Genomic DNA, 22,851 nt, shown 5'->3' with positions numbered 1-22,851 from the left:
AGTTATTCCTCCTTGCCAACATCTGCCTCAAATCAGGAACGTGGTCTCAAGACAGTCACTTCAAAGGCCCAGAAATTCAGTCATCAGGGGAGCATAAGGTGCATGAATGATACAATTGCCTTAGGGCCAAAAAATTCAGTAACCTAGAAAAATATACAATGCAAGATTTAAAAGAAACTAATGGGAAAACCATGAGGAACCATATCAGATTTTAAATAAAGATAGAATCACTATCACAGACTTTTTCATTTGCCTTGGAATCCAACATTAGCAGGCAGGGCTCTGTTACCGGTTCAGCCAGACTTACAGGGGAAGGCAGGGGGTTTAGAGCAATCAAGGCACCGCACACTAGCTTCACATGTAAATGTGCAACAGAAACAAAGTAATTTTCATAGGTAGGGTGAAGAATTTTCAATACAAGCTGCCAAAATGAATGCAGGCTGCTAAGAAGCAGAGAGTGGGGCTTATTAATTGCATTTTTATTAAAAGGAACAAAGGTTATGAAAGATGAAGGTATTAGATGATTACCTGTCAGGTATTAGCATTTACAAGGCCACAGTTAATTAAAATGGTGGGATATTTTACAGGATTAGACAAAAGGCAATAGAAGAGGATGGAGAAATGAGAAATGGATCACATGTAAGAAATTGGTATGTGACAGGGCTGGCATTGCGCTGGCACAATTAGCTAGCGGAATGCAAAAAATTGGATCTCTGCCTCTATACCGTAAAAACCAGTAAACTCAAGATGGATTAAAATCCTAAATATATGTGCTTGGGAGGAAGGATGAATACTTTTTTTTTTTTAATATTTATTTATGAGAGAGAGAGAGAGAGAGAGAGAGAGAGAGAGAATGAAAGATAGAGAGACAGGCAGAGGGAGAAGCAGGATCCATGCTGGGAGCCCGACGTGGGACTCAATCCCAGGTCTCCAGGATCACGCCCTGGGCCGAAGGCAGCGCCAAACCGCTGAGCCACTGGGCTGCCCAGGATGAATACTTTAAGAGAGAGAATATATGAACTTGAGATGGCAAGGATTCCTTGAACAAGAAAGACAATAGTACAAACTGTAGAAGACTGATTTATGAATAACAAAAGACCCCATATACAAAGCATAAAAAAAGGCTAGGTTTTGCAACACATATAAACAAAGGATTAGCATCAAGACTATTTAGAAAAAAACTACAGATAAATGAAAAAGTGGCAAACCAAAAAGAAAAATGAGCAAAGGATATAAGCAATCATTTCAGAGGAAATTCAAATAGTCATACAGAGAGAAAATGAGGTTTGCCTCATAGGTAACCAAATATGCAAATTAAGACATACTATTTCATGTTCACCTAACCAACAAGTGTAAAATCCAACAGTATCAGCATTAAATTATGGAAAATGGACAGAGAAATAGGAATTTTTGTACATTTCTCATGGAAGTGTAGACTAATAAACCTTTAGTATAATGCATTTGCAACATTATCTTGAAGGTATGCATACCTAATAACGTAGTAATTTTATTTCTAGGCAAAGCACTGGTACATGTACTCAAAGGACGCATGCCAGGGTGCCCACCGCCATCAGTTTTTTTAAGTTGCATATCATCTAAATATCCCTCAGTGGGGAAAGGGATACATTGTGGTGCAGTCATAAGAAGGATTATACCAGTTTATTTTTTGTTTAACCATTAGCTTGTTTTATAGAAGAGGGGATGTAGAGGTAATAACATGAGCAGATAAATTCAAACCTGAGGCCTGAGAATAACACCCTTTCCTTCCCATAATACCACCCCCCAACCCCCCACCAAAATCAAAACTGACCAAACATGGTGGGTGGACATGTGGGGGAAGGGGTAATGAGGTGGCTGACTCCTGGTGGTGGGTGATCCTGATCCTTGGTGCAACTCCATTCCCCTTTCCCACCTTCTAAATAGGTGAATCTTAATACTTGGGGGTAACAAGCCAAAACCTGTAAACATCATTCATAGTGCAACCAACACTCTTCTGAGTTTCCTGCCTTGTAAAGGTATGTGCTGTTTAGTTTCATTCACCAAGTCGTATATATACTCTGAAGCTAGTGGTCTTTAAAAAAAATTTTTTAATAAATTTTTAATTATTTATGATAGTCAGAGAGAGAGAGAGAGAGAGAGAGAGAGAGGCAGAGACACAGGCAGAGGGAGAAGCAGGCTCCATGCACCGGGAGCCCGATGTGGGCCGACGTGGGATTCAATCCTCGGTCTTCAGGATCGCGCCCTGGGCCAAAGGCAGGCGCCAAACCGCTGCGCCACCCAGGGATCCCAGTCTTTAAACTTTTCAAAATCATTAAGCCTTAAATCAAATCTTAGATGGAATCTCAAGTAACACAGAAAAAAGCAGAACTGCTCTGGAGGTTGAAAAAATGGTACCCTTGTAATTATAACACTTTAGTGAATTTGGACTACATGAAAATTCTTAAGACTATTAGTTTATTTTGGGGTCATATATAATTTTAAAATGCGAACTCTTCATAAAATGTTTTTCAGTTCCTAAAGAACCTGCAATTCCAGAATAAAATCCAGTTACTCTCAATGTGGGAGTGCACTCCAACAGCATCAAAGTTCTGTAATGATCGCCAGTCCTACCTAAGACTAATTTCAATACCAATTATTAAATGAGTATTTAAAAAAAAAACAATAAAAAATAAAAATAAATATATATGAGTATTTAAAATAAACTTTATACTATATCCATTGACTTAGAAGATGCTTACGCTTAGGCAAAATCTATGAAAATAAACTCCACAATCCTCTTGAATCATGTCACTGTGGAGTTTTGAAAAAATAAATTGCACCTCGTTTTCAAGATTTAAGGAAACAGAAACTCCTTCTCATAGTAGCACAAATGAAAATAAAATGACCCAGAAGAGTGCAAGAAGGTTATCAGACCCTTTTATTAGAATAATTCTTGGATTGTACTGGTCCTCTTCACTTCAAATACATGCCCAAGTATTTTCATTAGAGGTAGATATGAGATAGTATGTAAAATATTAGATGAGAAAGAAAATGAGAAATGTAAAAATGCGTTTGTTGTACAGATTTAATTACTCAAGAAATCATTCTTGCCATTATAGGCTAGGTTTATTAGTCAAGGGGGAAGAAAAATCCCAACACTTTGATTCCACCCATATTTGAAAGGTATGGGGTTTTGCTCCACCAGAGTTGTGAATATGAGGTGGAGAACCTCATAATACCGAGATCGTGTACCCCTCATTCCTCAACTAGAAGAGCACAGCTACCACTTAAGTTTGAACAGGAAATGATGTATTTAAGTTAACAGAAGTGTGTGTCAGGTAGAATTAAACTAAAACAAGACAAGGGGTGGAGGAGAAGAGAACACAGCCAGGAAAACCAGCAAGAAGAGAGAACCAGAAGTAATGCAGTCGCAGCCTGAAAAGAAACTGTAGCAGTAGCTACACTGGTTTACTTCTAGACCACAAGGTTAACATATATAAACCAAAACAATGGGCAAAAAATAAACACTTGCTTAGCACTTTCATTAAAGCTTACAGAAAAACTCCCAAAATTGAATAGAAAAATCTTAAAGCAATGGAACATAGAAAACAACGCAAATCAAATCATTATAATGCCCACTAAGAATCAATTTACAAGAGCAATTAACTCTGCAAATTTCTCTGAAATAACTTAAATTCTCGTCGTAATGATAATTACATTAGTATTTGGCTATTTTACAACTATAATGGATTGTCTGCATTGTGCATTGTGTTAACGTGAAAAAAATCACAGTATACGATTCTTTACTAGTCAGCCACCCAAAACAAAATGTATTCTAAAATCTTTTATCAAATGCTTCCCTTTATTAGTTAAATCAGATTATCTTCAGAACACAAATCAAGGCAAATTTAAAGAGAAATTGTGAATTTGAGAAGTCACTGAAAAATGGGATCTAAATTCAAGACAAGAAAGTATGATTTGGCTAGCAAAAGAAAATTCAATAGACAAGTTCCGGTTAATTTCTGTGACTGAAGCTGAATAAAAACCCAGTTTAACTCCAGCAACTCTGGTTTGATTGCCTACTTTCCCACATCCAGAAAGCATACACATTTGTTTTCTGATGACCAATTTGTTGTCTGAAAACAAAAATGCTGTTCATAACATCAAAATACTTATTTACGCATGGTCTCATTCCATCAAGTATTTCAGGTAGTTTAGTTTGGAATATAAACCAAATTTCTAATTTCTGGCTCAAAATGTTGGGCTAACAATATAGAACCACCTCTCCCCAGCTGATACCATTTCACTGGTCATTAAGATATTTTGAAGCCTGACGAGGTGGGGGATGGGGAGGAGACCTCAGAGAGCATGGTGGTACCATCTCTTTTCACATAGAAGATTGATCCATTATACGCAAACCTCATCTTAGTTTTAAATTTTGCTAGTTTCAAAATAAATAAATAAATAAATTTTGCTAGTTTCTTATGAAGACCAAGTGTCTAGTAGGTGACCGGAGAGCCTGCCAAGCACTATGTAAAGATATCAAAACCCAAATGGATCCCCCACATCTGAAAACAAAATTGACGTAAGGACTTAAGGAGAATTCAGAGCTGCAGTTGCTTTTAACACATTTAAAACAAAAAGCTCAAGTAGTAAGTGTTTTAATTACCAAGCCTTCTAATTGGGCAAGAAACATGGGACAGAAATCATGAGTTTATTTTTTTAAAAACACCTCCATGGCAACGTTACTCAAATCTCGGATGTTCAGCAAATTGAAAAATCTAACAGAGAAACCTCAGCATAAAAGCCTGATATGTTTGCTGCCATGGTCATTAAAAAAAGAAAGTCCTATCTTTATCTGGCCAACGCAATGTGACATCTCAATTGTGGCAAAACGATTTTATTGGAAATGACACAAATCTAGAGTCATTGAAGACATTCTGAAAGCCTAAAGTGATCTGAATACATGCAATAGGAGAACCAAACTCTCCTCTTAAGTATGACCTCAAAATAGGAATTTCCCAAGTTGAAACCTATCAGAGGAGTTTCCTGCCAAAATACCAAATTAAAGATTCCACCTTTTCTTGTTAAGTAGCACAGTGGCCACAGTCACCATCTCCTCGGAGCCCCCCCAAAGTAATTTTTATGTGAGATTAACACGTCGTTAAGGTTCACTTACTGTGAACACTGTGATGTTTGGAATAAATGAACACATGATGCCACCGCCCCAGTGGACAGGGCAACAATTGTGAAAGTCGCAGCATGCCAGGGAGCCTTGCAAGGAGGTCTATTAAGTCAGAACTATTAACTATTTCCTAATAATTATTCTTTTCGACATACTGACACTTACACGTGCAAAAGAAGTAAGTGGTAAAACTGCAGGTACCTGGTTGTGAATCAAGACAAACTAATTAGCTGCTCCTGTAACTTCATGCCACGCTCAGAGAAAAGGGGAGAAAAGCCAGTTTCAGTGAACAGTGTCCCTGATTAAGCAGTAAAAGTTTTTATTACACCTGTCCTTGAATACACGTTTTTAATATCCTAGATGACGACACGGGCAGTACTGTTTCTACGGCATGCAGAAGTGGGATGGCTGTCGCTTGTGCTAGCAAGCTGTGTGCTCAACTAGCCACTTTCATGGAGACCACTTCTACTCAAAAGAATGATTGACAGACTACAGTTATTCAGCAGACATTTTCTTGGAAATAAATGAAGTAAGCCTGTCACTCAAAGAAAACAACTGACAATATTTGTTGCCAGTGACAAAATCTCACCTTTCAAATGAAAATTAGAATTTCGAAAAATCTGTATCCATTGCCGTGAGCTTGACAGCGTCCCAATACTCAAAAAGATTTTTTTCTGATGAGATCGGATATATTAACAAAAAATTTTAAACACTGCATAATAATGTGTCAATATTCTAAAGAACCGCATAATTCAATGAACCAGTATTTTTCCAAAGATACAATGCATGATGTTACCAAATCATACCAAAATAGGGCATCCATTCAAAACTCCAAGATAGATCAAATGCGTTTTAATGTAAGAGAGTACAAGTTGACTGATAAAGTTTTGAATTTCACATTGCACCTAACCTTCCAGAAACTACCAGATCGAAAGTTTTAATCATGTATCAAATAGAATATCCACAATAACCCGAAGCTATTAAAATCCCCATTACCAAATAATGTATTTCTGTGAGGCCAGAATTCTTTATATACTTCCAACAAAAGGCCACATTGCAACAAAATGAATGCAAGGGTATAAAAATTCAGTCCAACATGAGGGTTTACAAAAACAAAAATGAGTGCTACCTGTCACACTAAATTTAAATTCGGAAAATAATTATTTTTCATAAAACAATGCTATTTATGTTAATAGACAATGGTTTCATTTTTTAATGAATTAAAATAGTATGTAAAATTTCTTGGCTTTCATTTCTAATGCGATATAAAATAACAAAACCCATAAAAGCAAGGTTCTTGGCGATCTTTAATCTTTAGAAATATAAATGGAAAGAACATAAGTAGGTCTTAAGACTAAAATTTTTTGAAAAGAGCTGGGCTATAAAATTCAGATTAGTCAAGACTAGTTCAGGTTTTTCTTTTGCTAATTCACACATTATTTGTATTTCAAGGGCCACTAACCACCACCTGAAAAAGATTTTTCGGAAATGGCATAAAGAGTAGTTTCAGAGCAAAGAAGCGGTTAAATTAGCAACGTCCTACACAGTTTGGTTAATTCCTCTACATGTTCTGTATGAAAAGTTTCACATAAAATATTCCAATGATGTAAAATGTTTAAAAGTAACATTCAAAACTGGACTTTTAAAAATCATACCAAATAGTAATATGTCACACTGTTTTTATCAATTCTTTATTTAGGTAACAAGTTGGTTATGTTCACTGCATTGTATGAAACATCACAATACCATACTGGAAAGGTACTATCAGTACAGGGTTGGATCAGAGTGGACAGTTTGAACAATAAACCATTTTGCATTCTTCATTCCCTATCTTTTTACAACCCCCCAAACCCAGTAAAGGGACAGATAGCTTTTAAACATCATCATGTAAAGCACTTTAACTTACAAGGCTAAAATCTAAAGAATAAATAAAATATATTGTGGCAATAATTCCTTTTAGACCAAAAAATCAGGTGCACAATAAATCAAATGATCAGGAAAGCTGTCTGTATTCAAACGTGTGGCTCTCCAGAAACAGCTTCAGGAAAATGTTACAGAAAATATCATGAATTCCATTTCACACAGGACCAGGTGATGACTCATTTTAACTACACACAAGGGCAATTACATCCTGCTGAAACACAATTTAAACATATAGGAAAATGTTTACAAAGCATCCACAACATGTAAACCATGTACAAATGGATACATTCATTGCTTCCCCTACCCCAATAGCTTCTTTTCGATAAATATTTTACTCTTCATGTTCGGCATTAATTGGATTTACTACATGCAAAACTCAAGAGAATTCAAGGTTATTGTAAAAATAGAATTAAAATAATAATCTTCAAGTACCTTATGTGACAGCCACTCTGTACCGTGCCCAATGTTATAAAATGAAAGGTTACTGAACCCATGAAAATATCTCTGTAATATTTCCTTAGATCTAAAATAGATAATTTTAAATGTATTTATAGTCATTTCAATGTGATATTCTGAGCTTTTAAAAGAACGTAAACAATTAAAAATTATACCAAATTACACACAAAACTTTATCTTAAAAGCTGAAAAATTAAAACTATAGAAACCCACATGTAAAACAAAAAATCACAATTTACATTATAAAGGCAAATCTCATCATTTAAAAAAATTTGCAGCAGTGAGATGTCAAAGCAAATTATAAATAGCCATAAATTAATCCATTTGGTTTCAAAAGATTTTCTAGTGAGAGTTGAAGGATGTAGTAGATACATGCATAAAATTTGTAAGGGTTTATAATATTATTGCCAAATACACTTTATCTTGAAAAGCAGGCAACGTTACAATTTGGACATTATTGGAAAACCCAGTTCGGTAATACAGGTAAAATTAGAAAAAAATTAAATAACAATTAATAATAAATATATATCCTATAGTAAATTGCTCAAAGGAAATTTCAAGCCACAGAGCTGCAAAAGGCTTCCAACTTGGTGAACTGAGAAAGGAACATCCCATACAATTCTTTACTCTTACATGCTTATATGTTGTGTGTCTTGTCTAAAAAACAGAAAAAAACAAAAACAAAAACAAAACAAAACAAAAACGTAATGTATCTTCAGAGTACAGCTAACTATATTCCCATGCACCTCAGGCAGAGTTTGTTATTTGTGGTGAAATAACTCCGTTGGTTCCTACGGCCCAAAGTTCAATACAGATGTAACCAGTATGCCTGAGGTTGGCAAAAAATACTGTAGTACAGGCAATGCTACAAGTGGCAATTATCAGAAAACACAAATATGAACAAATGATGGGAAATGCTAATGATTTTCTGCTCATATCATAAAACGTTGGGAATCCACAAGAATATTTTTCCCTTGTATTGAAGAAAACTGTGATTAAAAGTTTTTTCCCCCAATTTTCAGAATCAAAAGCATTTTAGAAGGTTTATAAGGCTACCATGGGTCTTCTAGATCTCCAGCACCCTACAGGAAGAGAAAAGGAAGAATATTATTATTATTTACCTACACCACTTCCAGGTTGGATTGAATTTCAAAAGAAAACAAAATTAGATGAACAAATTACCTTCCTTTCTTTGTTTGAAAAGGCACTTTTACAGAGAGGTGTGTGTGGTGTATACTGTGTGTATACACATGGATCTATCTAATACAGATAGATAACTGGTTGGGTTTTTTTCTCCCCTCTCCACCAAATGCCTTCCTCTTTCTCAAACCACTTAAAAATATTCTGGCATTGGAAAAATAGATCAAAACATCAGCTACATCCGAAGATCCAAAGTTTCAACTTAGGGCACCGTAAGTAACTTTAGATATGTGATAAATATAAACATGAAGAAGAAAAGTTAATGTTCTACATTCACAAAATATTTGTTGTAAGAAATATTTTCCCATGTGACTACTAGCTACTTGTATCTTAAAAACCTATTTTAATGAAAACAAAATTCACTATTTAGAATATCCTGTAATTCTTGCATTTCTTAATATCTGATGAATAGTTATAGCAAAGATGACGGGTCTTGCAATCTTTAATGTGCTCATCATGGAAAGTCTCTGACATGACTATGTGTGTCTATACTGGCCACAGATGAATATTTTGTATTACAAAAAGGGGATAAGAAACAATGGATTTGAGAAAGCAAGACTTCTCAAAATGTTTTCTTTTGTTAATGACAAAAGCCAAGTCAAAAGTTTTCTACATTTTCTATCAATATAAATGAATTTCTAATGGGTATTCTTCCAATATACCAAACCTGGTTGTTTAAATTTTTTTTAATTTCAAAATAAGTACAACATGCATAGATTATTCCACATCACATGCTTTATTTGGACTTGAACACTTATAATTTCATTCTAAACACGTGGTTGACATACATTTTGATGTATGTAGTTAGGCTATACAGAATGTACAAACCAAAGCTGTATCAATAATACATAGGTTTTTCAAAAATTAGGTTTCAATAAAGAATACAGAGAAAGGAAAATAACCACACATCCAACAACTCAGAACTTCTAAAAATAAAACTACAGAGATGTAAAGTATAAACAAGTCAAAGAACACACAAATTATCATCCTTGGAAAGAAAAAAAAAATTACAGGCCAGCATCTGCCATTCGTTGAAGAACTAAAGTTACTAAAGAAAACACAAATTTATTACAAAGCTGACTATGAGTGTACTAATATGTAAAATAATATGAAGCAGAATTCTACATTTACAAGTTTTTCCACAATATAATGTCATCTTGCTTATCAGTAATCTCTAATCTTATCTAATATGAAGTTAACTACTGATTCGAATAACTAGTAGCCTCATTTCTGGCATACAATATGAAATGACATAGAATTTTATTAAATTCAAAGTACTATAAATAGTCAATTTTAAACTATCTGATAAAGGTGTATGCAAAGGCCTTCTTAAAAAAACAAGGCTATCTGAAGGTAATAAAACTAGTTTACCAAGATTCAAATAACAAAAACGGTTATATAAATGCATACATTATACTTCCTGAGTAAAAACCATCAAATCAAAGATCACAAAAATATTACCACAAAGTCAAGTCATATTTGTTTACCACTCATCTTTGTCCCTGCATCTTCATTATAGCTGTCTAATTCAGCAAGATCACTTTTTGATTCAGTATGGCTTTCCTGCATTGTCACTGGGTTTCCAGCATCACTGTTCGAAGAAGTAGCTGTGGCAGCTGGTTCAGCAGGGCTTTCTTCTCCCTCTACTTTAGCTAGCCTGTAACTAGTCAGCATCTCCTCCAGAAGTTGTCGGTAGTTTCCCCTATGATTAATTCTCATTTGCCTGAGAGCTTCCACCAATTTTCCCTGTGATCCACTTTCCTCTGCTTCCTCGGAGGCCTTTTTTTGAGATTCAAGACCCCAGTGTCAGTAGACAAACTAGGATATCACATGTATTTCATAACATAGCACAGCAAAACACTCATTTCTCTATCACGAGTAATATAGTCTAAGCATGAGAACATTTCATTAAATAAGTATCAAGTCTTACTTGTGTCAATAAAAGTTTCCACTTGAAATATCAAGTTAATTTTAGCAAATTACCATTAACTAGTTTACATCTTATTTCACACTGGCATTTGAAGCTTCCTCTGAAATTTACTCCACTATTAGAATTCAACAGCAACACAAGCATTTCCTAAAACTGACTTGCTTAACAGAAAAAACAAAAAACAAAAAACAGTAATTGTCTAGAATGATTTAGCACAAAAGGAAATTAGTGTTTAAAGCAATAGGAAAGGACAGAAAAGCAGGCCATTAGAACATTAGTTTCTTCATCCCTGCCACTAAATGATAGGTAAGGAAAAGAGATACAAAATGTAGAATTATATAAATTTAAACTGGATTTTTGGGAAATTTTAATGCTTTTGTGGGTAAAAATTTTATTTACTTTTTGTTCTTACATATCTTAATAAAAACATTTTTAGATCAAATTATTTAAAACATGATAATAAGACATGAACAGGAAACTACCTAATCTTTTTATATTTTGTTAAATTTTGGAAAACTTAGAGGTTTCTACAACAGCAGCTACTTAATCTTGTTAGCAGAACAAGCTCTAACATCGAAGCTGATCACAGTTAAGCTGACAGTCTAAAAGCAAGACAACCTTACATTGTGTGCCTCCTGATGTGATTCATTAGGGAGTGCAGAACCATGTCCTATGTTCTTGCCAAAAATGTTTAATTTAAATCTAATAAAGCAAATTCCCAATTTATAGGAAAATAGGGAGCAGAGGATGGTATTAAAGGACACAAAACAAATCCTACGATCCAGGATGTAGGACATCATATGCAAAGCTGGCTCAGACTCTTCTTTTTCAATGGCAAGGGGAAGAAAAAATGACCTGATTACAAACTTCATTAATATGCTAGATAACAGGCTGACCAGACCATCGTTCAAAATAACTACTATCACAGTCATTCTAGAGACAACTGGGAAAATCTGTACTTGGTACTAGATGATACTCTTAATTTTCACTGGCATGATAACAGTATTATATTATGGTTATGTAGAAAGATGTTCTCTTTTTTTTTTTTCCCAAGGAAGCTCTACGCCCAATGTGGGACTTAAACTCATGACCCCAAGATCAGGAGTTGCATGCTTTACCAACCAAGCCAGCCTGACGCCTCGAAATGTCCACATTTTTAAGAGTGGCATGCCAAAATATGCCAAAATGTCTGCAGTTTGCTATCAAAAGGTTCAGTGAAAAAAAAAAAAAAAAAAGAGTAGCATATATATTCACACACACATAAAGAGAGATAAAGCAAGTATGGTACGGTATAATGTTAACAATTGTTGAATCTAGGCAGAAGGTGTATAGGTGCTCCTTACAATCGTTTCAACTTTTCTAGATATTTGGAAGTCTTAATCATAAAATGTTGGGAAAATAACTCAAAAAGGTTACTGATATAGATGATCTGACACAAACTCTTAACCATTTCTGTAGACTGCTATCCTACAACTCAGCAACAAAGAAACAAAAGGAACACAAATATAACCACATTTATTCATGAGACAGACAGAGAGAGAAGCAGGCTCCCTATGGGGAGCCTGATGCTGGACTCAATCCCAGACCCCGGGATCACGGATCACGACCTGAGCCAAAGGCAGACGCTCAACCACTGAGTCACCCAGGCGCCCCTGCCTTATTTTCTTTGAGTTCTCCAATTTTCTACCTAATGTAGATTAACTGTAACTTTTAATTTTTAAATTAAAAAAAAGTTTAATTTATTTGAGTACTCTCTACACCCAACGTGAGGCTCAAACTCTCGACCCTGAGATCAAGAGTCTATGCTATTTGGACTGAGCCAGCCAAGTGTCCCAAATAACTTTTTTTTTTTTTAATTTGCAAAATTTATCATGTGGAGAGAACAATAAAATGTGCTCTTCTGTTAAGATTTTTCTGACTTTTTCTCCCTTACCTTTCCTTCTGTGCTAAATAAATAAACCCACATCCCCAAATCAAGTTTCTCATTTGACTCTATTCAGGAAAGGTTAATAAGATGGAGCAATGAGGTAAAAGCTTGCTCATCATAAACCTTACTGGTCTTTAATCAGGTTTTCCACAAGGAAAATTTCTACTTTACGGTATATCACAAAGAACTTTTAATAGATGGCATAAACACTCTTCCACCTCACTTCCTGCCCTCTCCAACTCAAACCAACAACTCCCCTTTTTATCAAAAAAACAAAAACAAAAACCTTCAATGACAATGAAATAAATTCTGAAGTGTTTATCAATCCTGGTTTCATACCAGGATTGCTTGCGGAGCTTTTAAGATTAAATAGAAATACGTGGGGGCACCTGGGTGGCTCAGTCTGTGTGAGCGTCTGAATCTTGATTTCAGCTCAGGTCAGATCTCTGGGTGCTAAGCGGGGAATCTGCTTGTCCCTCTCTCTGTTCCTCCTCCTGCTTGCACTCTCTCTAAAATAAATAAATGAATAAAATCTTTAAAAATAATTATATAGATACTAAAGTTCTATCAAATGATACTCAGATTCATTGCATTGGGATAAGTTTTTAAAGCCTATCACTTGATTCTGATAGAACCTCCAATATAGACTCGACTTACTTGAACTTACTGATTAAAGGTTGTTATATTGGTTGTATTTCAATTTTGGTGGGTTCAAAAGATAAAGCACCTCTCACTTTTCATCTGACACCTATTATTACAGTAAGTATCTATGTTTCTGTGAATTCTGTAGTAGTGGTAGTTGGGGAGGAATAGCTGCTTTTTACAAAAAACACATTAAAATCAGGCCTATAAATCAAGTTGGGATGAACTTACTATGGCTGGCATCACAGAGTTACTGAACTGAAAAGAACTTGACCTAATAACCACATTTAAAAGTCATTTTATCTCAAAGCAAATTACATTTTCCTACTGTGCTGATAAAAGATGGCTCGGTGAGTCTTCTTCCAGCCATTTCATCTGACTCTTAAAAATACTGTTAAGCTATACTTTTTTTTAACCTGAACCCGTATATACACATCATGTTTACACTTCTTTTATAGCAATTAATTCTACCTTGCAACTGATCATAAGCCTTTTAAATTAGACTGTAAACTCTTTCAGGTAAACAGAATTTCACATTCCTTTCTGTTTCCTCCCTACCACCTAAGAAAGGAAAATTAATGTTTGTGCTTAGAACTTTATGCACATGACCTTGTTAATCCTTATAGGTAGCCTACATAATAGGTACCACAACCCTAATTTTTATAAGTAAAGAAATTTATAGACTGAGACTTAAGTTGGCAGGGTGACAACGCTAGTAGTAAGTGGCATAGCTCAGGTTTCTATACAGGTGTAATTAACATCAGTGTCCCTCCGATGTTCTTTTGAATATGTTATGGTAAGTAACATAGTAAGTTAAGTACCCCATAGTAATAGATACTAAAGAAATAGTGCTTAAAACTACTGAAGTCGACCACAATTTATTTCATATTCAAATCTACAATATATTTCCTTGATATAGGAAGACTAATGAAATTATAGGACAAAAAATCCTATTAGATGGGATGGTTAAAATTATTCTGGAAAATAAACTGAAGGCAATTATGGAGATGAGAATATAGAACTTTTCCCTCTGTTTCAATTTTCAAGGTTTCACTGTTATCTACACAAACACAGTTTAAAAGAAATCTCTCATGAAAATACGGCCTTATTCCAAATAAGATATAGGAATATAGATAAATCAGACAGCAAACAGAAGGGGAAATAAATTAAGCACATTTTAAAAGATAAATTTTAACTAGCTAGTGTTTATTTGCAGCATTTTTTTTAAAGATTTTATTTATTTATTCATGAGAGACACAGTGAGGGGCAGAGACATAGGCAGAGGGAGAAGCAGACTCCATGCAGGGAGCCCGACATGGTACTCGATCCTGAGACCTCAGGATCACGCCCTGGGCCAAAGGCAGGCACCAAACTGCTGAGCCACCCAGGCGCCCAAATTTGCAGCATTTTTTAATGCAGTTGCCATAAGCAAAATGCTTCAAATGATTAGCTAAAACAATCAATTATGGAGAAAATAGTGAAGAATGCTAATATAAATATTAACAGTGTTTTTGGTGGAGTTCTATCCTCTGCTTGTCAGCTAAGAATAATTTATAGAGCTGAAAAATCCTCAAATATGAGTTCATGAGATAAAATTAAAGTGACTACGGAAGAATCTATCTGTTATTTGCTAGGATCATATAAAATTTAATGAATCTGAAATAATTTTGAAGAGTTGTTTAAGTGGTTACGACCACATAGCTAAGATAAGCGGTATGTCCTACCATCCTTAAAAATAGTCTAAAGTCTAGTGCTATTTTCAAACAGTATAGATCTTCTCCATAAAAATGCTTTGACAAGTGAAAAAGAAACAATTTACAAAAAGTCATATTCACATAGTCCTGAAATTGTGATTATAAAAATGTAAAAGCAGCTGTGTTTATAACTGATCTATCTGAAATTATCAAAATAAAAAGACTGTATATAAAACTTAATGTGAAAACAGATTATGGAGATAGGCTATTGTCCTGTCTTTCCTCCCTTACTTACTTACTTATTTTCCTCCCTTCTTAAAAATCTGAATGCATTAAAAAGATTTTAGATTCAGATAAATAAAACTGTATATATTTTAATGAAAAACAACTGAAAATAAATTGGACTTGACTTAGTTTCAAAAACTGTATGAAATATTCCTCATCAAAACCAGAATATCTTAAGACTATAAAAGAGATTTGCAAAAGAATAGTAAACTATTTTTTGTAGGTAGGAAAGAGAGGTGGAGTATGGATATATATGTAATTTAAGTAACTCAGGCAACACAGAAAGGTATAGAGAATAGTTTTCGAAGTTACCCTGACAAGATTCAAATATTTTTTTTTTTAATTTTTATTTATTTATGATAGTTACAGAGAGAGAGAGAGGCAGAGACACAGGCAGAGGGAGAAGCAGGCTCCATGCACCGGGAGCCTGACGTGGGATTCGATCCCGGGTCTCCAGGATCGCGCCCTGGGCCAAAGGCAGGCACCAAACCGCTGCGCCACCCAGGGATCCCCCCTGACAAGATTCAAATTCTGGCTGTATGACTTGTTTTAGCTCTGCCAACTAGAGAGCTACTTCCTCTCACTGACTCTTAGTCTTATCTGTAAAAAGAAGGGTGTTGAGGACAACACCTATGATTTTATATATATATAATATTTGTGTGTACACACACACACACACACACACAATAGCTAGATGACTACAAGTCCTTACCCTTGCAAAATCATCAACATATATGGCTACTTGATTAGTGGTATATTTTAAAGATCAGAATCTAAATCAATGAAATAGCTTTTATTTTTTTTTTTTACACTTTTTTTTTTTTTTAATTTTTATTTATTTACTTATGATAGTCACGGAGAGAGAGAGAGGCAGAGACACAGGCAGAGGGAGAAGCAGGCTCCATGCACTGGGAGCCTGATATGGGATTCGATCCTGGGTCTCCAGGATCGTGCCCTGGGCCAAAGGCAGGCGCCAAACCGCTGCGCCACCCAGGGATCCCAGCTTTTATTTTCTTTTTGTAATCTCTACATCCAACATGAGGCTTGAATTCTGAACATATTCCAAAAGGTTGAACTAAAAAACAAATTTAGTTAACAACTTTAGAAGATTCCCCTAAATAGTGAGTTTTCTGAATATATCTTAAATGTTTTACTTTTGACTTATAGGGGTGCCTAGTGGCTCAGCTGGTTAAGCATCTTGATTTCAGCTCCAGTCATGATCTCAGGGTCATGGGATTCAGTCCTGTGTCGGGTCCTATGTGTGGAACCTGCTTGGGATTCTCTCTTTCCCTCTCCCTTTGCCCCTCTCCACCCTGCATGTGCTCTCGCTCACTTACTCTCAATCTAAAATTAAAAAAACAAACAAAAAGGAATATTATAAAAAATAAAATTTGGCATATATTCCACTTGGCTTTTTGAAATGTTATCCAAAAGATTTTTTTAATGTAAGAAAACTAAATGAATCCCTATTTCTAAAGGTATTACCTATAGGCATTCACAGCAGGGTAAGTCTATCTCTGATATAAAGCAGACATCTTAGGAATCTAAATACATCTCAGATTAACTCTGACTAGCATTCTCTTTTTTTAATATCTGTACAAAAATTTTTATTTTAAAAAACCCAACTATTGGCTCCTGCCACTGTACTTCCTGGCCACAGATGTAAGCTGAGAAGCATTTATGGAACACATCTGTGTCTAACTCACTGCTATGGTAGCTTAAGAGCTAAGAATTTAATTAAATACCTATAATTACTTCATTTTTTTCCTGCTTTTTTTTTTTCCTTTTAAGAGGATATTTCTGCTAATGTACATTTAGTATATTTCTGCTTCTGCTATGGTTCAACATTTTTCAAAGATCATGATTATTCTGAAAGGGTTAAGTATTATTTCCCAAAACAGGATTCTGGGTTGCAAAAGTTAGTTTTCATAGTAAATAGGGAAGTTTCTCCAATCTATGTATCTGTCGAGTAATGAGTTTACACGTTATCATCTGATCTCTGCAATTACTTCACTACTTGACTGCCAACATCTCTTTAATCTAACACTGCACATGTTTCTAACAGATTAAAATACCACCAATATTCCTATGAGTCTACCATTCTGCTGCTCCAAACATATGGTGGCTCCTCACTGTAAAGTTCAAAAGGCCTCTTCAGTCTCTCCAAAAATACTTCTGGCATCCTAAATTCTTATTTTTCACCAGCAGTTCTCTGCTCTAGTCAAAATGAGGTCCTTTCAAGACAGCTCAAAATTTGCTATTGCCTCTCCCATCCACTTGAACTATCATCCTCCTCATTTCATTTCTGTCATTCTAATCATTCTTATCTCCTCTTTTCTCTGCAAAAATCTGACTTTTCCGCAATCAGGTGTACAACTCACAGGGAAATTAATCACATTCTATATTTCATCATTTCTTTCTATCCTTTACTACATGATATAAACCATTTTACTCCTTAACTCATGTATCTACATGGCTCACAGCACTGACGGCGGGGATGAGACCATGCCTGATGTTTTGTGGAGTCTCCTCCCTCCATCAATTCCCCACATGGTGGTCTGTCCATGTTTGATCTGCTGAAGTTACTAGAAAGCTTATATATAAGGTAGAGGTAGAGAGGTAATTAAGTATGCATCTCCTTAATTTACATAGTCATGTAATAATTGTATTCGAGGCCAGTTTTTTTACCTTGAGCCTGTCTTCAGTTTCATGGCTCTGCTGTTTATTCACTGTTTATAGAGCTACTGTGTGTAAGAAGTATTTTCTGTTTTTTAAAAAAGTTTAAAACATTAACTTAATGTTAATTGGGGGGGGGGTTTGAAATGTTTCTTAAAATTGTATCTGGAGTAAAAGCTAATATTCTCAAGGGACCTTAAAGAAATTCAGCAAGGTATAATGAGATAATTTTTTAAGATTATATAACAGGAGTACATTTTCAAGCACATGAAGAAACAGGAGCACTTACTTATATGGTTAGTAATGAATCAATAACTACTTTTTGAGGGCTTATTTCCTCTAATGATGCTGGATGCTGTGTGGAACCTGTGATCTAAGGGATTAGCCTCTCTCCACTCCACCACCCAGTTACCATGGGCTTTTTTCAGTTGTGTCAACATTCTGCCCTTGTTTGTCTGACCTGGGTTCTTTCTAAATCTATCACATGACATATCTTTATTTTTAAATGAATTTTCACAACTTTAGATATAATTCTTAATACTCTGAGGTACTGGATACAAAAGAAAGACTCAGAACCACTGCTCTAGACCAAGATATATATATATATATCCCATTATTAGCAATATACAGACCACTTTCATCCAACTCACTAAAATGTATTAATTTTAACTTTTTTCTTTTTGTAAGGATACTTCTATTGTTAAGAAAAAAAGAAGTGATAGGATATTGCTGTGTAATAGTGAATCCTACAAAAACGGTACAACTGAGAGGACAAATAATTTCTACCAGTGGCTGATGTCTCTCTCAAGACCTGACACAAAGAACTGGAGACTCAGAGGGTGTCTATTTCTTCTCAACAAGTTAACCTTAGCTCCCCCAAATCTTTCAAGTGTGTATGTTAAAAATTAAGTTACTCGTTTACAGATGTCAGAAAACTTCAAAAACTTTACGAGAAAATACTTATTCAAATTAATGACTTTGAAATGTAGGGGGATTAAAAAAAAAAAGAAGGAGTAGGCATTGTTTTGTCTCCTACTACTAGTACTAAGATTAAAACACTACAGAGGTACAGCTGACAGCTCATCGCTATTTCTCAGGAAGGTAAAGGAAGAGTTTTGCTCTGATAAAGCACAGCAGGATACAACAGAATGGTTATCTCAGTTCAACACAAAATATCTACAGTGGTAACGTTAAAGGTTAAGAAAGAAATTATCCTTAGGTATTCAACTGGGCAGACGGGCACGGAAAGTCAGGTCTTTAAAACAATAGCTCATTTCTCTATCACTAAGTCTAGTGAGGATAGCAGCCTGCTGAAGGAGAAACAGATATTTAAAAGCATGTTCTTCACCTCAAAATTAAGATTTAAGGGAGAAGGAGAAGGAAAGGCAGACATACAGGGAAGAAATAAGTACAGTCCAACAAAAAGGTACTCAATGCCCATCAAGTGACAACAAACTTATCTATAAAACAGAACTGTATCTCTACCTCTATTTCTAGACATTTCCTTAAACTGACTCCTTAACATGAAAGGTACTAATAAATTATAGATTTCATAATGTGAATGTATTATCTCTAGTATTTACATTATAAAATTATTTTAAATGCTTAAGAAATAAAAGGAAACTTACCCCATCATTTTCTCTATGTGGATTCAGCCTACTATAAACAGCTTCAATAACATTGCGCCTAAAAAAAATTATGCTTTAGTTTTATTAAGTTACACACAATTACTAAGCTTCTGAATATTTAAAATAATAATTCATCCTGACTATCCTCAAAAATGAACTGTCACACTAAATGCTTGGCAAGAACACAGTTTCTACATTTCACTTAGAATTTGATTCAGCATAAGCCATTGATTCTCATTTACAAAGGAAAGGACGACTTTCACCTTCAAAGCTTGTGATAAATAATTCCCTTTAAAAAAACCCTTTGGATGAAATTTTTCTTCTCTAATATAAGAACCATCATGCCATCTTATCTTTAGATAATTGATATACTTCTTCCTCAAAATTACTTAATTACTAATTATAAATGAACTCAAAATTAGTTCTTTTTGTTCTACTTACTTGCCAGCAAGGCCTCCCCCAGGAGGTAAATTTGGGATATTTTCTGCAGACAAGATGCGCATGACATGGGCAAGATCAGGCATTCCTTCCTCACCAGACTTCTCCATAATTTCTGCAAGTTTTTAAAAAGAATTCCTAAATTAATGTGTTAACTCAGAGTTCACAGAGTGAAACAAGGGGAAGTATTTGGTAGTATAAATTTTATTTATTTTCTTTTTTAAAAATTTAAATTCAAGTTAGTTAAGATATAGTGTATTAGTTTTTGTAGTATCAATTTTAAAATGTAAAAAAAAAGCAAACATTATCTTACTATCACACAGGAATAAAAGAAATATAAAAAGTTATTTGCATACATAAAAGTAAAAACTGGAAGAAGTGAAATGTTCAAAAATACAGGGACAGTTAAGAAAATTTTGGTATAGCCAATGAGTGAAATGGTGTATATCACTAAAAATGATCCCTCTGAACATAGTACAGCTATATGGAAAAACACTCTGATCTAATTTTATGTAAGAATAATAAATACATGATGAGCTAATGTTGGCAAAGTGAATTTTAAAAATGTTTTAAAAAATTAAAAAAATAAGACAAAAGTTATTAACACTATAATTACAAAAAAAGTGGTAGATGAATAAGGATTGTAAAGAGAAGGAGAAAAATTAGGAATTGTTTTATAAGGTTATTTTAAATTGAAGACAACTAACATACTAGTTTCAGACGTACAACACCGTGATTCAACAATTTTAAATATTACAAAATACTGGCTGTAGTAAGTGTAGTCACCATACAATGTTAATACAATATAATATCACTGACTGTATTCCCTATGCTGGAATAGAGGTCAGCCCTGTGACCTCTATGGTAACTGGAAGTTTGTACCTCTTACTCCCCAATTCACCCAGTCCCCTATCCTTCCTCTGACCACACCTATGAGTCTGTTTCTGCTTTTTTAGGTTCCACATAAAGTGAAAACATTGTCTTACTTTACTTAGCATAATACCTTCTAGGTCCATCCATGCTGTTTTATAAGACTTTTGATCCTAAAGTAGTTATGTTCCACAACAATTTAAAATAAAAAAAGGAAAATAAATCCTAGAACTTGCTAAAGCTTAGAACAAAATAAAACATTTACACATTCCATTTATATTTACAATTTATGGAAAATACATCTTTAGAGCATGATTATTTGGCCAGTATTAAGACATAAAGTCCTCAAATATCAGATGAGGCCAATTTACTTTAAGACAACAAATAGCAGTGTCCTTAGCAGCTGCTGTGCCTCATGAGCCCCTTGCCATGACCTTAACTTTCACCACTCCCATTCAACTCTGCCCCTGACTCCCCTATCTCCAAAGGTAGAGAAGCCTTCTCCTACTTCTAGATCTTCATATATACTTTCCCTTTGATTTGAAACACTTTTTATGCCATTCCAACCAATCCATTTTGTATAGGTCAGTCATGTTCATTCTTCAGGTTTCAACTTCATATGTCACTTTTTCAAATTCTTCTCCAACCCAAGCCAGAAGTAGGTGCACTGCTACATGCTTCCATGTATATGATGTTTACTGTATCACAGACTGTAAGCTTCTTAAAGGCAGGACAGTAACTTTTGTGCCTTATACTTGTATAAAGATTTCTCCTTATACTAGTACAGGATTTCTCAGCCTTGGCATTATTGACCTTTTGGACCAGACAAATTTTTATCATACAGGCGACCTTGTGTACTGCAAAATATTAAGCCATATCCCTGGCCTCTAGTCACTACAGGTTTGTGACACCCTCTTAGTTATGACACCAAATATTTCTCCAGAGATTGCCACAATGAAAAAGAGAGACAGAGACAGACATGGGGAGAGGGAGGGGGAGGAAAGAATGAGCATGTTATAGAAAGTAGAGAAGTCAATTATAATGTAAACAAATGAGGAATCTAGGTAAAAGGTACTACACATTGTCCATGGGAGCTCTATTTTTTCAACTTTTCTGTAAGTTTAAAATTATTGCAAAAAAAAAAAAAAACTATCGCAAAATAAAAAGTTAAAAGAAGTACAGTTAATACTTGAACGACTTAGGTTTCAACTGTGTCAGTCCACTTATATGTGGGTATTTTTCGATACAGTAAGGTACTGTAAATGTATTTTCTCTTTATGACTTTTTTTAAAGATTTTATTTATATATGCATGAGAGACATAGAGAGAGAGAGAGAGAGGGGGGCAGAGACACAGGCAGAGGGAGAAGCAGGCTCCATACAGGGAGCCTGACATGGGACTCGATCCCGGGTCTTCAGGATCCCACTCTGGGCTGAAGGCAGCGCTAAACCACTGAGCCACCGGGGCTGCCCTCTTTATGATTTTCTTACCATTTTCTTCTCTCTAGCTTACTTTTGGAAAAATAGAGCATATAACACATAGAACATACAAAATATGTGTTAACCAACTATTTATCAGTAAGGCTTCCAGTCAACAATAGACTATTGCTTTGGGGGAGTCAAAACTTATATGCACATTTTTTTTTTTAATGTTTTAGTTATTTATTTGAGAGCAAGCAAGCACAAGCAGAGGGAGAGGCAGAGAAAGAGGGTGAAACAGCCTCCACACTGAGCAGGGAGCTGGATAAGGGGCTCTATCCCAGGAAGATGCTGGGATCATGACCAGAGCCAAAGGCAGACGCTCAAGACTAAGCCACTCAGGCACCCCTTATATGCACATTTTCAACTGAGGGGGAGAGTGGAAGGGGAAAGTGGGGATGGGTGGGTGTGTCTGCACCCCCAAATCCCACGGTGGTCAAGGGTCAACTGTAAATCAATAATCTTTCACAACATCAATGCTGACTCTTATCAGTAAGATAAAAACATACCGTATCATGAATTTCTAGATTAATTTGGGAGG

General features: G+C 35.1%; 1 protein-coding gene across 8 annotated transcripts in view; it reads right to left on the bottom strand.

The window, feature by feature from the left end:
* PPM1B (protein phosphatase, Mg2+/Mn2+ dependent 1B) overlaps positions 1-22,851 on the bottom strand; it is a 102,026-nt gene that overhangs the window by 16,219 nt on the left and 62,956 nt on the right. For 5 of the 8 annotated variants that reach the window (XM_072768212.1, XM_072768213.1, XM_072768211.1 and 2 more), the window contains 3 exons: positions 19,967-20,078; positions 19,526-19,583; positions 9,457-10,522 (listed from right to left, as the gene is read on the bottom strand). In XM_072768212.1, coding sequence (XP_072624313.1) covers positions 10,217-10,522; positions 19,526-19,583; positions 19,967-20,078 — 476 coding nt within the window. In that variant the 3' untranslated portion in view covers positions 9,457-10,216. Of the gene's footprint in view, positions 1-6,839; positions 8,626-9,456; positions 10,523-11,062; positions 13,110-19,525; positions 19,584-19,966; positions 20,079-22,851 lie in introns of those variants that run through there. The other 3 variants (XM_072768217.1, XM_072768215.1, XM_072768216.1) reach the window with 3 other exon arrangements.

This window comes from Canis lupus, chromosome 11 (genome assembly GCF_048164855.1).
Source record: "Canis lupus baileyi chromosome 11, mCanLup2.hap1, whole genome shotgun sequence".
Lineage (NCBI taxonomy): Eukaryota > Metazoa > Chordata > Mammalia > Carnivora > Canidae > Canis > Canis lupus.
Note: the sequence above shows the minus strand (reverse complement) of the source record. Positions and strands in the feature narration are given on the sequence as shown.